This window comes from Saimiri boliviensis, chromosome 7, assembly GCF_048565385.1.
Source record: "Saimiri boliviensis isolate mSaiBol1 chromosome 7, mSaiBol1.pri, whole genome shotgun sequence".
In the NCBI taxonomy this organism is placed as follows: domain Eukaryota; kingdom Metazoa; phylum Chordata; class Mammalia; order Primates; family Cebidae; genus Saimiri; species Saimiri boliviensis.
This window is the reverse complement of record NC_133455.1, coordinates 105,167,417-105,184,043: the sequence shown is the minus strand read 5'-3', so window position 1 is coordinate 105,184,043 and position 16,627 is coordinate 105,167,417. Positions and strand designations below refer to the sequence as shown.

Below are 16,627 nucleotides of genomic sequence, written 5' to 3'. Positions count from 1 at the left end.
GTATATACTCAAAGGGTTATAAATGATTCTCTTATAAAGATACATGCACATGTATGTTCATTTTGGCACTGTTCACAATAGCAAAGACTTGGAGCCAACCCAAATACCATCAATGATAGACTGGATAAAGAAAATGTGGCACATATACACCGTGGAATACTATGCAGCCATAAAAAAAGATGAGTCCATGTCCTTTGCAGTGACATGGATGAAGCTGGAAACCATCATTCTCAGCAAACTGACACAAGAACAGAAAACCAAACACCACATGTTCTCACTCATAAGTGGGTGTTGAACAATGAGAACATATGGACACAGGGAGGGGAACATCACATATCAGGGCCTGGGGGCTGGGGGGTTAGAGGAGGAATAGTAGGGGGTGGGGGGTTTGGGGAGGGATAGCATTAGGAGAAATACCTAATGTAGATGACAGAGTGATGGATGCAGCAAACCACCACCATGGCACTTGTATACCTATGTAACAAACCTGCATGATCTGCACATGTACCCCAGAAGTTAAAGTATAATAAATAAATTTTAAAAAATTAAAAAATTATCAATTGAATAAGATCAAGTAAAAAATATAGAATTTCTTGTAAACAGCATTTGAAGATGTGGAAAAGCATTTTTTAGAATGCAAAGGGTGAGGCCAGGCATAAGGCTCATATCTTTAATCCCTTGGGAGGCTGAGGCGGGAAGATTGCTTTAGTCCAGGATTTCAAGACCAGCCTGGTAAATATAGTGAAAAAAAATGCAGAGAGCTATGCAAATGTTTCCCTTGTTTTAATGCTCTTCAAGAGTAGAGGTTAAGATGCCAAAAGCTGGAAAGAGAATGCAGGTGTGCGTGTTGCTTTCCTTAAAAAAAAAATCTTAAAGCCTTTGAGTTTGTGAATGAACCTGTGCCTGTTTTCAGTTCCTCATGTGTGCAGGAATCTTTGATGCAGCTTTTAAGGGAAGTCTGTATAGAACAAGTCCTATGGATTGGTTTCTTGAGAATGTGGAAGAATACAAAATATTTACTCTGTGACTCCTACCAGTATGCTCCATTGTCCTGTTAGCACACATAGTGGGAGGAGGTAGAATTTTTTGATATCTGTAGGATTAATGGGGGTAATTTGGGGGTTTTTAGTGCCTTAGTTTTTCCTTCAAGGCCACTAGATGAAAGGACAGTGTCATATCTGTTTCAGGTTTTTATTTTAAGTAGAGCTAAAAGCCTATATATCCAAATCTTGGCTCAGTTCTGTGCTTCTAGAACGCAAGGAGGACCTCTGTAATGCATATTTTTATGAATATGATTAGCTAGTCTTTCAGTCTTCTAGGAATCAACATTTACCATCATGACCCTGGTAACTATATTCTCAACAGTCTTCACATATTACCACATTTCAACCTTAAGAAGAGTCATGTGATGCGAAGTTCCGCTGTAATAATTGATACTGAGAAATCTGAATTCATATCATTGCTATGCCACTTATTCAGTTGGTGGCTGTTGAAATTTCCCCCAACCTGTGCCACATGTCTCTGTGTTTTAAAATGTACACAATAATAGTAAGTGATTCAGGGATGCAAGGAAGACTGATGGTGTAATTATTTGTTTCAAGTTTCAGCTGACCACTGGCAAGTTGATAATCTTCCGCAAATTTATTTTTGCAGCCTCTAATAATTAACTTGTGAAACTCTTTGAAATAAAGTACTAGAAAATAGAATTTTACAAGCTACAAGCCATAATTCTAAAGTAGTGGTTGAAATTTCTAATAATATTGGGAAATCACAGAGAACTGCAGATTTTCATATACTTTTATGTTATAAAATATTACTGTTTTAAAACAAATATTTTTCAGATTTATATTTTATCAGTTGTATTACAATAGGCAGTTTAACTTCTTGTTCCTACTTTCCTCATATTAGAAAGTGTGGATAATAATAGTACTTACCTCATAGGGTTTTTATTAATACTAAAGGATATAACATATATGAAGTGTACTAATACCTGATATGTAATAAGCACTCAGTATTATGCCTTTATTTTTGTAGAAAGTAGTATTAATAAAAAAAAACTAAATAGTGTGGCAATATAAGGCATATATTAGATCCAGAAAACAATTTAAATCATGAGAAAATGTGAGATTTTACAATACATCTGATATGGTCAAACTTTATCTCAAAGGCCACCCAAGTATTTGATCTGTTGCACATTCAGCAAGTTGTTTGAGATGTTGTGTCTAGAATAAGCATGATTTCATTTTATTCTCATGTACAAAATGGATGGTTGCATGCTAGTGGAGAGGTATAAAATGTGTTTTGTTATCTGGTCAAATAGAGCATTATATCAATTCTAGCCTGTGTACAGACATCAGAATGAATGCTGTGCTTAATATTAGGCAAGTCGAAGATCATATATCTGTCTCTGAATTGTTCCTATTGTACATCACACTTAGTATTGTTCCCACCCTGAAGTTCTGGCCTGATAGACTCTTTTGTCTTGTTCCACAGTATATTCTTTTCTTTAATTTCCCTCTTTTACTGCCTTTCTTCATTGTATCTCCCTCCTCCATTATCCTTCCTTTCTTCATCCTAATTCTTTCTCTTTCTCCAAGAACACTTACTGAGCACTTATAAAAGGCAGAACATATTGCCTAACAGTGTTCTCAGTCTTTACGGAATTTATAGTTTGGTGGTGGTGACTATATTTAGGGGTGGACTAGTGGCAAGAGGCTTAGACTTTATCTTATGGGCAGTGAGGATCCATTATATATCATCTTAAATAAGGATGAGATAAAAGGAATGTTTCTAAAAATGAATCTTTTTGGACATAATTGAAGGATGAATGGGAGGGATGAGAGACTGAAGATGGCAGGAGCATTTGGGAGACTCTGTGTCTAACTTTGCATTCATTATTCTAATAATGTTCTGAGGTGAGAAGGACCTGAATGAGTTTGGAAGCAAGGACCCTGCAAGAGAAGCAATACAAAGAGCATTTTGAAGGAGAAATGGCCAAACTTGGCGACTAGATACAAAGGGTGAAGGACATATAGGAGGAGCCCAATGGTAACGTTCAGTTTTGAATGTGAGTTATAGCTATTGGGAGGCTATTTCTTACATTAATAGAAAGGGAAACTGTGTATGGGAGAATATGATGAATTCAGTGTTGTAGGTTTAAATGTGATGTGCCAGTAGGACGTTCAAGTAGAATTATGGACTTCTAATTATATTATTACTTAACAGTAATTTCCTAGTAGTTTATATTCTTAGTATTATTTTAACATCCCCCTTGCATTCTAGAATATAACATGCTGTTATAAGAGATATTCAGTGATAGAATTGTCAAGTATTTTATGCTCTAGTAGGCAGAATCATTGTTGATGATGTACGTGATTTTGTATTTTGGTTTAGTCTAAATTAGTTTTGGGTCATAATATACTTGTTATTAATAAAAGACAACACATCGTTTTAACATTTGACTCAATGGGACCTAAATAGAAAGGGGAGCATTACATCGAAATGATGTAATTGAACTGGCAAATGTGCTTTGAATAGTGGCCATTTATGTAAGGTATTTGTGAAGGTAATTTGATCAACATTTGTTATACGACTTAGGCATAAATTTATTAGATGTTTAGCCAAGAAAATGGTAACAGATGCTGTTTTTAAAAATCATAATTTAAATTTAAAATTACAATAATAAAATAAGCTCATTGTAATAATTTAAAGGGCACCAAGATGTTAAAGAAAGTATTTGATGATTTTACTGTCCCCCTTTTCTGTCCCGCTTTTTGTTAAATGTCTGGGTGTATATGTTTTTGGCCATTATATACATTTTATGAGTATTTGTATATTTGGAAAGGAGTTTGTTTTTACAAAACTAGGATTAAACTACAACACACCACTTACATTTTTTACTTAAAAATGCATCCTGGACATCCTTCCATATCAAAATGTATAGACCTAATTCATTCATATAACAACTGCATAACATTCAATTATTTAACGATTCCTCTGTTGAGGATTATTGTCTTAATAGGTTTCTTATTTAGTTTCTTGGATTCTTCAGTTACACAAGCCTTTCATTTACAAAATAAAATAAGAACAATGAAAAACTATATTTTAAAACTGTGATGGATTTAATTTTCTCACTTTCTTCACTTATAGTGACAAGATTTATTAACACTATTGTGTATTCAAGTAAGAAATTATAGATTTCTTCTAAATTGTTCAATTACTTTGCCAAAGAGTTACGTAGAGTTCTCTTATGATTGGCTTCATTACTATTGAAATTAAACTCCTGGGATCTGTATTGATAACATTGTATTTGTTGTTAAATTTTGGTTCTCTTTCCTTTTGTTTTTAAACTTCATTGTCAAGCAGAGTCCTTGTGTTTTTCTGTTATAAAGATACATGCACACTTATGTTCATTGCAACACTATTCCCAATAGCAAAGATACGGAATCAACAAATGCCAATCAATGATAGACTGGAAAGAGAAAATGTGGCGCATATACACCATGGAATACTGTGCAGCCATGAAAAGGAATGAGATCATGTCTTCTGTAGGAACATTGTAGAGTTGGAGGCCATGATCCTCAGTAAACTAACTCAGGAAGAGAAAACCAAACACCTTATGTTCTCACTTATAAGTGGGAGTTGAACAATGAGAACACATGGACACAGGGAGGGGAACAACACATACTGGGGTCTGTCAGGGCAGGGGGAAGGAGAGCATTAGGGAAAATAACTGATGCATATTGGACTTAATACCTAGATGACGGGTTGATAGCTGCAGCAAACCACTATGCAACGTGTTTACCTGTGTAACAAGCCTGCACATCCTGCACATGTGCCCAGGAACTTAAAATGTGGTACGTATACATGATGGAGCACTATTTAACCGTAAAAAAGATCCTGTCATTTGCACCAACATAGATAGAACTGCAGGTCATTATGTTAAGTGAAATGAGCCAGGCATAGAAAGACAAACTTTATATGTCTTCAATCTTTAATGTGAGTCAAAAATTAAAACAATTTGGGCTGGGCGTGGTGGCTCACGCCTGTAATCCCAGCACTTTGGGAGGCCGAGGCGGGTGGATCACGAGGTCGAGAGATCGAGACCATCCTGGTCAACATGGTGAAACCCCGTCTCTACTAAAAATACAAAAAATTAGCTGGGCATGGTGGCGTGTGCCTGTAGTCCCAGCTACTCAGGAGGCTGAGGCAGGAGAATTGCCTGAACCCAGGAGGTGGAGGTTGCGGTGAGCCAAGATCGTGCCATTGCACTCCAGCCTGGGTAACAAGAGTGAAACTCCGTCTCTAAAAAAAAAAAAAAAAACAAACAATTTGACCTATGAAGATAGAGAGTAGAATGTTGGTTACCAGAGGGTGGGAAATGCAGTGGGGGAGTAAATGAAAAATGGGGAGAATTAATGTGTTTGAAAATATAGTTAGATAGAATGAATAAGTTCTAGTATTTGATAGCACAACAAGGTGACTGTAGTCAGCAATAATTTATTATACATTTCTAAACAACTCAGAGTATAATTGGATTGTTTATAACACAAGGAAAGGATAAATGCTTGAGGTGATCTATACCCCATTTACCCTGATGTGATTATTGTGTACTATATGTCCCTATCAAAATATTTCATGTACTCCATAAATATATATACCTACTATGTACTCACAATTTTTTAAATAATAAGAAATTTAAATTTAAAAAAAAACACTCTGAACAAGATCACCAGGATTTGAATCCCAGCCATGCTACTGATTAGTTAACCTATGGTTAGATTTTGTTTATTAACTCAGTCCTATAAAGTTTTTGTGTTGTAATGGACAAATTCAGCCTATTCACTTTTATCATGATAAATAATCTGTTTAGTTCTGTTCCTTTTATCTATTTTTTTCTGCCTCCATTACTTATTAACTGTGTGTGAGAGTTTCTTAAGCTCTATATGTTGTAGATTCCTCATCTGTAAAATGAGATTAATAATAGTACCTATCTTATATGGTATTATTAAATGTTTCAGTGATAATAATAATAGTCTTTAAAAATTTATGGTTTTTTACTGCAGACTTTTTTTTTCTTTGATCTAATTATCACCTCCTTCAGTGTTCTCATTCCAGATAGAAACTGTTTCTTTCTTTGTTTTATTTTTTTTTTAACTTTTATTTTAGGTTTGGGGTATATGTGACATAGGTAAACCTGTGTCACAGGGTGTGTTTTACAGATTATTTCATCATGCAAGTACTAAGCCTAGTACCCAATAGTTATTTTTTTTTGATGGGCTCCTCTCCTTCTTACCACCCACCACTCTCAAGTAGACCCCAGTGTCTGTTGTCCCATTCTTTGTGAACTTGAGTTCTCATCATTTAGCTTCCACTTATAAATGGGAACATGCATTTGGCTTTCTGTTCTTGCATTAGATTGTTAAGGATAATGGCCTTCAATTTCATCTATGTTTCTCAAAAGACATCTCGTTCTTTTTTATGGCTGCATAGAATTCCAAGGTGTATATATACCATGTTTTCTTTATCCATTCTGTCATTGATGGGCATTTACCTACATTATTATGAATAATATAGGTAATCTTTCATTATTGTTATTAGCCATCTATTCTAGTTTAGTCTGTCAGTCTGATTTCTTCAAACCATAGTGCTTTCTTAATTGAATTATGGCATTTTTACTTATTATTGTTAGCCAGTGAGATATTTAATTTCTTAATACTCAGACTAGACAGACTTTGGGTGATTATTCAGGCAGTGAGATTTTAACAGGCAGTAGAAGATAAGATGGGATTTGGTTTTCTGCTAGAGACAAGTGGTAAATTACTTGACAAGAGGGACACTTTTTTTTGAGGAGTGTAGAGAAGGCTTTTCTCTTCTTAGGTGAGGGTTGCCTGTAATCCCACATTGCAAATCGTATCCAGCACTGTTACATCAGCTAGCACTGGATACGATTTGCAATTTGGAAAGTAGTCAGACTTTCCCAGAACAGGAGCTACATATGGATAAGGAAAGCATCTCTTGCCAAAGCTTTGTTCATTCACACTACCCCCACCTCAGCTTTACTAATTTATAATTAATTGATAAAAACTGTATGTATTCAAGGTATACATTCATGATGATTGATACATGTATACATGTGAAGTGATTACCATAATCAAATTAATTAACACATCCATCACCTCACAGAAACCAATTTGTATGTGTGTGGTACCAACACACAAAAGCTATCCTTTTAGCAAATTTCAATTAAATAAGACAGTATTATTAATTATAGTTACTATGCTGTACATTCGATTCCCAGAAGTTATTCATTCTATAACTAAAACTTTGTATGTTGAACAGCATTTCCTTAGTTCCCTCACTCTTCAGCTTCTGACAGCCACTGTTCTACTCTGTAAAGCTTAGTTCTTGTCTCTTTTAGTTTTTTCCTGTGGACAGACATTTGGGTTGTTTTTAGGTTTGGGAATTATGAATGAAAATGCTATAAACATTCTTAAATTGTGGTTAAAAAAAGGTAACATAAAATTTGCCACCTTAACCCTTTTTATGAATACAATTTGGTAGTGTTAAGTATATTCACACTGTTACTTAACAGACCTCCAGGGCTTTCTTGCTAATTGAAACTATATCCATTCACAACTCCCCATTTTGCCCTTTCTCTGTCCCTTAGTAACTACCAATCTACTTTTTGTTTCAATGAATTTTACTACTTTAAGTATCTCATTTAGGTAACATTATACAAGTTTTTTAAAAAACTGGCTTGTTTCACTTAGCATAATGACTTCCAGATTCATTCATGTTGTCATATGTGACGGCATGTCCTTCCCTTTTTTGCTTTTGTTTGTTTTAGGGGTAAGCTTTTGTTTGTTTATTTTAGAGGCAGAATCTCATTTTTACCTAATCCTCAAACTTGGAGGCTCAAGTGATCCTACCACCTCAGCCTCCAGAGTGGCTGGAACTACAGGTGTATGCCACCACACCTGCCTTCCTTCCTTTTTCATACTGAATAATATTTCACTGTGTGTGTATACCACATTTTGTTTATTCATTCCTTTGTCAATAGATATTTGGGTTGCTTCTACTTCTTAGCTATTGTAAATAATACTGCAATGTACATTGGTGTACAAACAGCTCTTCAAGACCCTGCTTTCATGTCTTTTGGATATTTACCCCAATAGGATTGCTGGATCATATGGTAGTTCTATTTTTAATTTCTTAAGGAGTGTCCATATTGTTTTCCATAGTGGTTATAAAATTTTACAACCCTACCAACAGTACATAAGGTTTCCAATTTCTCCACATACTTGTCAACATTTGTTATTCTCTCTCTGTTTCTGTGTGTGTGTGTGTGTGTGTGTGTGTGTGTGTGTGTGTAATAGCAGCCATTCTTAAGAGTGTGAAGTGATATTGTTGTTTTTATTTGCATTTTTAAAATGATTAATTGTTCTGAGCATCTTTTCACATGTGTGTTTATAATTTGTATAACGTATTTGGGAAAATGTTTATGCAAATCTTTATTCATTTTTAATCAGTTTATTTGTTTTTCTGTTGTTGAATTGTAGGGATTTTTTTAATATTCTAGATATTAACTCCTTATCAGATATATAGTTTGTAAATATTTTCTCCTAATCCATAGTTTGCTTTTTTGCTTTGTTGATTGTGTCCTTTGAACAATAAGTTTTTAAGTTGGGTGTAGTCCCATTTGTCTATTTTTGCTTTCGTTTCCTGTGCTTTTGATGCTGTATCCAAGAAATGGCTGCCAAGTCCAATGGTATAAAACACTTTCTCTATGTTTTCTTCTAGGGGTTTTACTATTTGGGGGTCTTTAGATTTGTAACTCATTTTGAGTTAAGTCTTTGTATATTGAGTGGTCTTGGCACTCTTGTCAAAAATCATTTGATCATATACACAAGGGTTTTTATCTGGGGTCTCTATTGTAGTTCATCAGTCTATGTATTTGTTTTGCTATGAACTGATACTGGTTTTACTGTGAATATGTTTTCTTAGGAGTGGAATTCCAGTGTCATAGGATAGATGCATGTCTAATTTAGAATTTGCAAGTTAGGTTTTCAAAGTGATCGTACCACTGCGTATTATTGCTCTTTATAATTTTACCCATTCTGGTAGGTAGAATTATATTTATTTTGTCTTTTGGTTAGATTGTTATGAAATCCCTAAAGATACCTGAAATTGTATCTTTACTATGTTTTAATTTATTTTTTTGCCTCTTAGAGTGTAAGCTTTATGAGATATTATTTGCTCCTCAATATCTAAATGTTTCCTGAGATAGATTATGCATACAGAAAATATTTTTTTAATTGACAAATAAATCAAAGCATAAATATTTATCTTTACCTTAATTAAGATGTCTACATATCAGACATATCTGAGATCTCCTTTAGGGTTCAGTAATCGGTCATGAATATTTTAGTGGCCAAGTCACTTTGGGAGAAAAATGGCAGGAAAAAGTTTTAGGACTGCCCAATTTGTCAAATTTCCAGAATTTCCCACTGAGATAAAGTTTAAAACCTAGGAACATATCAATATTAAAAGCTAGATGCTTTTAGAAATTAGAAACAGAAGTTCATATACCCTTTTCAAAAGAAGACATACATGTAGCCAACAAACATATGAGGAAATGCCCAACATTACTAATCATTAGAGTTATGCACATCAGAACCATGATGAGATACCATCTCACACCAGTCAGAATAGCTATTACTAGAAAATAAATAAAAGATAGATGCTGATAAGGTTGTAGAGAAAGGGGAATGCTTATACACTGCTGGTGGGAGTGTAAATTAGGCTCAGCCATTGTGGAAAGCAGTGTGGCAATTCCTCAAAGAACTAAAAATAGAATTAACATTCATCCTAGCAATCCCATTATTGGGCATATACCCAAAAGAATATAAATTGTTCTATAAAGACATATGCACGCGTGTGTTCACTGCAGCACTATTTACAGTAACAAAGACATGGAACCAACCTAAATGCCCATCAGTGGCAGACTAGTTAAAGAAAATAATGGTACATGTATACCATGGAATATTATGTAGTAATAAAAAGAATAAAATCATGTTCTTTCAACAGCATGGATGGAGCTAGAGACCATTATCCTTAGCAAACTAATGCAGGAACAGAAAACCAAATACTGCATGTTCTCACTGGTAAGTGGGAGCTAAATAACAGAAATACATAAACACAAGTGAAAGACACTCAGGCCTATGTGAGGGTGGAGGGTAGAAGGAGGGAGAGAATCAGAAAAAACAACTATTGGATAGAATGCCTAGTACCTGGGTAATGAAATAATCTGTGCACCAAACTCCCATGACATGAGTTTACCTACAGAACAAACCTGCACATGTTCCCCTGAACCTAAAAGTTAAAAGGAAAAAAAGAATAAGACAAATAAAATTTTTTATATTAATTTAAAAAATTCATCTATGGAAACTTAATGTCTAAAGAGCTCCATTTCTTTCTTATGGCCATAGGATTATATTTGTACTTAAAATGAATTTTTATAATAATGAAGTATATTCTTATCTCTAATTCCTATAATGCAACCGAGTATTAGTTATTATTTTGGTATTATTTGGTTTGTAAAGTATCTAGGACCTTTATTTCTTCTCACGTGACTCCTCTGGTCCACTTTTCTATTGAAAAAACCACCACCAAACAATTGGCAGAAAAGTTAGCTGAGAAAAAGAGGAAGAAGTAAGGAGGAAAATAGAGGAACAAAATGAAGGGGAGAGATATAGGACAAGCACCTGTGCAGCCTATGATTTTTTTTACCGCTAGCACAATTAAGGTTTAAATGCATAGAAATAAATGTATAAGTTTCTGTAAGTGCATAGGACTTAAATGCATATTACTTAACTGTAATAATCTTTAATGTTCAATTATTTTTATGCAGTATTGTTACGCAACCAAATATAACAAATCAGGTATTTTACTAATCAAGTATTAAAAAATTTATAGCAACATTTGCCTTTCTGGATTCAATAGGTTCACCCACCTATTGTTAGTTGGCTTAATTTTCTGTTGTTCTTGGTGCTTTTCACACATAGTGTAAAGTTTGTTTTGTTCTATATTTTATAAAGTTTCACCCTACAAAATGTTAGTAATCTATAAATGTTACTACTCTGTAAAAAGAAAAAAAAAAAAAAAAAAGAAAAGAAAAAAGAAAAAAAAAAGGGTGGGTGTGGTGGCTCACGCCTGTAATCCCAGCACTTTGGGAGGCTGAGGTGGGCGGATCACATGGTCAAGAGTTTGAGACCAGCCTGGCCAACATGGTGAAACCTGTCTCTGCTAAAAATACAAAAATTAGCTGGGCATTGCGGCACGTCATTGTAGACTTGAAAATTCAATTTACATACTGAGAAAAATATAAGGAGTCTTTGATATTTTAATTTTCTACTTGGTAGTTAATAAATGCTTTTGAATAGTCATATCTTTTCAAATATAACTTACATATAGTTTCTTGTTGGTAAAATCTATGAAAATGTGAACTTTTGCAAACTTTGTATTACTATAAATAGGAATGTTCATGATAATGCTGTACAATACTATTTTAAATAATAATTTTCTTTGTCCTTTTATTTTCGCATTGGGAACAGATATGTAAGTATTAAATATTTTTGGCTGTTCTATTTTTTGCAATATTTTTAGTCACATCCAATTTAATGACTCTGCATTATATTATTTTTTTCTCCATAGAAAGTCAAATAAAGGAAACCAGTTTACCCTTTCATACCTACAGCAACATGAATGAAGACCTTAATATATTGAAAGAAAGAGTTTTAGGACACTCATCAAAAAACGTACCATTGAAAAATAAAAGAAGTCAATTACATTCCAGGAAAAAACGTCTTATATCACATCCAAGATACGTTGAAATTATGGTTACAGCTGATGCTAAAGTGGTTTCTGCTCATGAAAAGAATTTGCAAAACTATATACTGACTCTAATGTCAATTGTAAGTAAACTGAATATGACTTTTATATTTTCTAAAATGTTTAGCTTAATATTTTTTAATGTCTAATTAAATTTTTTCCCCAAAATTTGGTTGCAATTTTGTATCTAGGTTTAAGCTAAAAATAAGATTTAATTGAAGTTTAGTTTAGATAGAGGTATAGCAAGTATCCTATTCTGTTACTTGATTACCTTTTTAAAAGATTAAAAAATCCCCAAAACCACTTATAGAAAATGCTTGAATTATTCTTTACTTCATCACATGAATGGCTTCTGCCCTCTAGTGACAGAAACTATCCAGGTTGCATTGATCTTTTGCTCTTTGAAACTGAATTTTAAAACCTCATCACCCTATTCGTGTACTGAGGGGATACTATTTTTATCATGGCTATATTCTCCAAATCTGAAATTTGGATACATAATATTTTAAATTATACATGTATTTATGGGGATAAAGGGATAAGCTATTGGTAATAGAACTGTCCTAGCAAATTTGGAATACAAGAACATAATAACTCTAAGAGTCCTTAATCTGATGTTAATATCTTTGTCAATCAGTGGTGGTGCTAGTATTCATAGAAGAGAATTCTAGAGCTGTTGAAGGGTGTCAATTCTGTGTTAGTGGCATCATCCTTCATCCTTATGTATATTTGTGTGTGTGTGTGTGTGTGTGTGTGTGTGTGTGTGTGTGTGTGTGTCCCCCTTCCCTACTACCCTAGGACATTCCCGAATTAGGCCTGTTATTTTAGAGTAATCACTAAGGGTACTCTTTTTCATGCTAGTTTAGTTGATGAAATATTGGCCAGGCACAGTGGCTCACACCTGTAATCCCAGCACTTTAGGAGGCTGAGGTGGGAGGATCACCTGAGATCAGAAGTTCAAGGCCAGCCTGGCAAACATAGTGAAACCTCTTCTCTACTAAAAATACAAAATTTAGCTGGGCATGATGGTGGGTACCTGTACCCAGCTACTCGGAAGGCTTTGGCAAGAGAATCACTTGAACCCAGGAGGCAGAGAGGTTGCAGTGAGCTGAGACATGCTTGCATTCCAGTCTGGGAAACAAGAGCAAAACTCCATCTAAGAAAAAAAAAAAGCATTATATGGCCACCTGTTTATAGATTCAGGGTATTTGGAGCATATCTTATGGCTGGAAGTACTTTTATTCACAGATAGAGAATTCAGGCCCACTTGGTTGGAAGACTTAGCCAGGACACATCTATAGGACATTGTTAATTTCCCTTAGCTAGATATTCCCAGTTTATTGTGACATGAAGATCATAAGATACCATCATTTTTCTAACATACGACATTTTACCTTAAATTCTTATTGTTATGCCATAGTCTCTGTTGCCTAAACACAGTATCTGATACAGTGTGGGTACTCAATAAATAGTTACTGAAAGAATGAATGAAAACATGGTTAAATTATTAATAAAAGTGATTTTTTTCAGAATTCAGTGCATTGTGATAAAAAATAGAGATATATAAAAATGATTTTTTGAAAATGTATAAAATTGACCTTTATTTTGTTTAACTGAATTTTTAAAATGACAGTGAAAGTATGGATAGAAGTATATCCTGATGACTTTTTTTTACTTCTGAATTTGAAGTAAAATTATCTAGATGTATTATTACCTAGATGTATAATTATCTAAATGTTGGTGTGGCAAACTCTAAATTATGAAGGGATTCTAATTAAAATTATGGTGTGGAGGTTGTCAATGTACAAAATTATATCAATTACATGGAACACTGGGATATACTTTGCAATAGGAAATAGTTAAAGGAGATGACATTAATTAAGAAAGTTGGGTGGGGAAAATACTGAAGAAAAATATTAGATTTGATAGGTTTTAAAACATGGTAAATGATAGATAACTATTGTCAGTGCTTTGGGTATACTCAGTAAAAGGAATAAAGGAATGAACACAGGGCTAATTTTGGGATACTTCATGCATTTTTGGTGATATTATCATCCTCAGAAATGTTGTATTACTATATTTTACATATAAATTGGTATCATCACTGTCAGACAATACTGTGACATACCTTCAGATAACTGAAGTTGTCCATGGAAGGTTTAAAGTCAGAGTTAATTGAAGGGAATGAAGACAGACCTTTTGACGTCATGGAAAGCAAATCTGCATCTGAGATTGCCTGAAACAACAGACCAATGCATGTACTTATCATTTTCTGGATTTTTAGGCCTACTAGAAGGAGAGTAGGTTTTTGTTGAAGACAGAATTTTTAGACACAGTCATCTGGTTTGTGTTAAGCTTTTGTTCGCAGGGAGATAGGTGGAACAGAGTTGAGGAAGAGACATGCATTCCAAATAAAAGTGGGGTAGGAGGAAAAATTAAGGAGGGTAAGTCTCTCTTTTGAGATACTTTGGGTTTTTGCATATGCTTTCTTTCTTCCTTGGAAGCCAAACTTCAGATGACTTCTAAGCTACCTGTGTTTAGTGCTTTTCTTCTCTCTCACTAAGAGAATGTTTAAATGTGGACATAGGAAAACTAGTAGACTCTATGGTTCTGTACATAAATTGTTGTTTTATTGATTAAAAAGCAGTGATCACAGCTATATTTATGATTTTAAAAATATTAAAGGTGGGCCGGGTACAGTGGCTCACACCTATAATCCCAGCACTTTGGGAAGCCAAGGCAAGCAGATAATGAGGTCAAGAGATGGAAACAATTTTGGCCAACATGGTGAAACTCCATCTCTACTAAAAATACAAAAATTATTACCTGGGCATGGTGGCAGGCACCTGTAGTCCCAGCTGAGGGACTGAGGCAGGAGAATCACTTGAACCTGGGAAGTGGAGGTTGCAATGAGCCGAGATTGCGACAGTGTACTCCAGCCTGGCGGCAGAGTAAAATTTCTTCTCAAAAACAAAACAAACAAATAAAATATTAAAGATGAAAGGGAACTTAAGAGGAAGAGTAACAAACTCTCCCTGTTTTACCTGGAACTTGCTCAGTTTTGGTATTGAGTGTCGTGTCCTTGGAAACCCTTCAGTCCTGAGTAAACTGGGACAGTTGATCACACTATGTAGAGATCAAATCTAGTCCAACTTGTTTTATTGCTACTTGTTAAGTCTTTCAAAAACCACTTTAAAGAGGTAAGAGAAATGCTATCTGCACGTAAGTGTCCACAGACATTTCCAGTTTAGGAAGGAGCTGTTCAGGTTTTGCATATTTTTTTCCAATTCTTAGAAGGCATTAACTGCATTTATTCAAACACACACATGGATTATTGGTGATATTCTGATCACAGTAATTTAGGAAAAGGTGAAGACAATATGACATAGGCTTGAGATATGATAAAGACAAGTTGAAAGTGATGAAAAAGAATTTTTGTGTGTTGAGCTCTAGATATAATGGGGTAAATAAGTGAATGCTTTCAGCATTGAGCAAATGGATTATATATGCAACTAACTATCCTTACTCATCCTGCACAAAGTAAATGATTGTACTCTCTTCTTAAACTTTTTCTTTGCTTTCAATAATTTAATGAAATGCAGTGTAGTGATATAGAAATAAAGAATGTGGTGTAATTCATTTTTTAGTTGCACTTAACATTATCAGAATAGCCTAGAGATCCTTCTAACTCAAAGGGTTTCTGGAATTAACATTAAAATTAGTGAGGGAGAACACAATTGTGATGTACAATGTACTGAAATACTGTTTGTGTTAAATGAGCAGAGATACTCAGCTACTATTCTAAAACCTTTATCCTTAGGGAATTTGGGTGACAACATCAGGTTAAAATGGCATTTATATATGCATTATTAAGCTACTAAAATGTATGCAAACTAGAGGATATCTTCAGTATATTTATTTTGGTATTCAATTTATTAATAAATCTTAAATATTTACTAGGTATTAAAGACTTCCACATTTCATTGTGTTTATAAAGGTTTAACTTTATAATATTCACCCTGTTGTAGATTTAATAATGTAAATTTAAGGAACATCACATAATCCTCAAGAATTAACCCTTTTATTAAAACATGATTACTATTATTAGAGGCATATATCAACTAAAAACCCTCACTTACATTACATTGACTTTATACCATTATTTTCAATTCTGTTGGTTGCTTTTACTGATGTTATTAGGATGGGAAAGATTTTTAACTACTTTAAAATAAAAACTAATGATATGCTTTCATACTTTGGGTATAACCACTTATATTAGTTTTCTCTTTCTTCACTTTTCATATTCTTAATTATTTGCACATGTTCACTTTGTATATATGTGGAATTTCATAATTTTCAATTTAAAAATGCAAAGATCTTTCTGAAGAAGAGTAATGATCTTTGTATACAAAATTTCTTTGTCAAAATCAGTTTTTATAGATGACTTTACTTCTTAATGAAGGTGGCCTATGAACATACCATATGTGAACATTTGCTAAAGTTCCATCTAGAAATTATTTTCAAAATGATTGGTAAGTTAATGGTGCTAGCAATTTGTTTCATGCCTTGTATGAAGTATATTTTGCCTAGAATTTTCTTAAAGATTTCAACAATATGATTCATCCCATTCTTCTTTACCTTTCATTAGATATCCATGAAATAATATTTACTATTTTATGAAACCTATAAAGAAATAGGAACTACTTATATGAAGGAAACTAACATTTGAAGAATA

The 16,627-nt window shown here is 33.9% G+C and overlaps 1 protein-coding gene across 1 annotated transcript in view; it reads left to right on the top strand.

The window, feature by feature from the left end:
- The window catches only part of ADAMTS20 (ADAM metallopeptidase with thrombospondin type 1 motif 20), a 200,746-nt gene that overhangs the window by 39,715 nt on the left and 144,404 nt on the right, over positions 1–16,627 (top strand). The window contains 1 exon segment of the mRNA XM_074403153.1: positions 11,716–11,975. Coding sequence (XP_074259254.1) covers positions 11,716–11,975 — 260 coding nt within the window.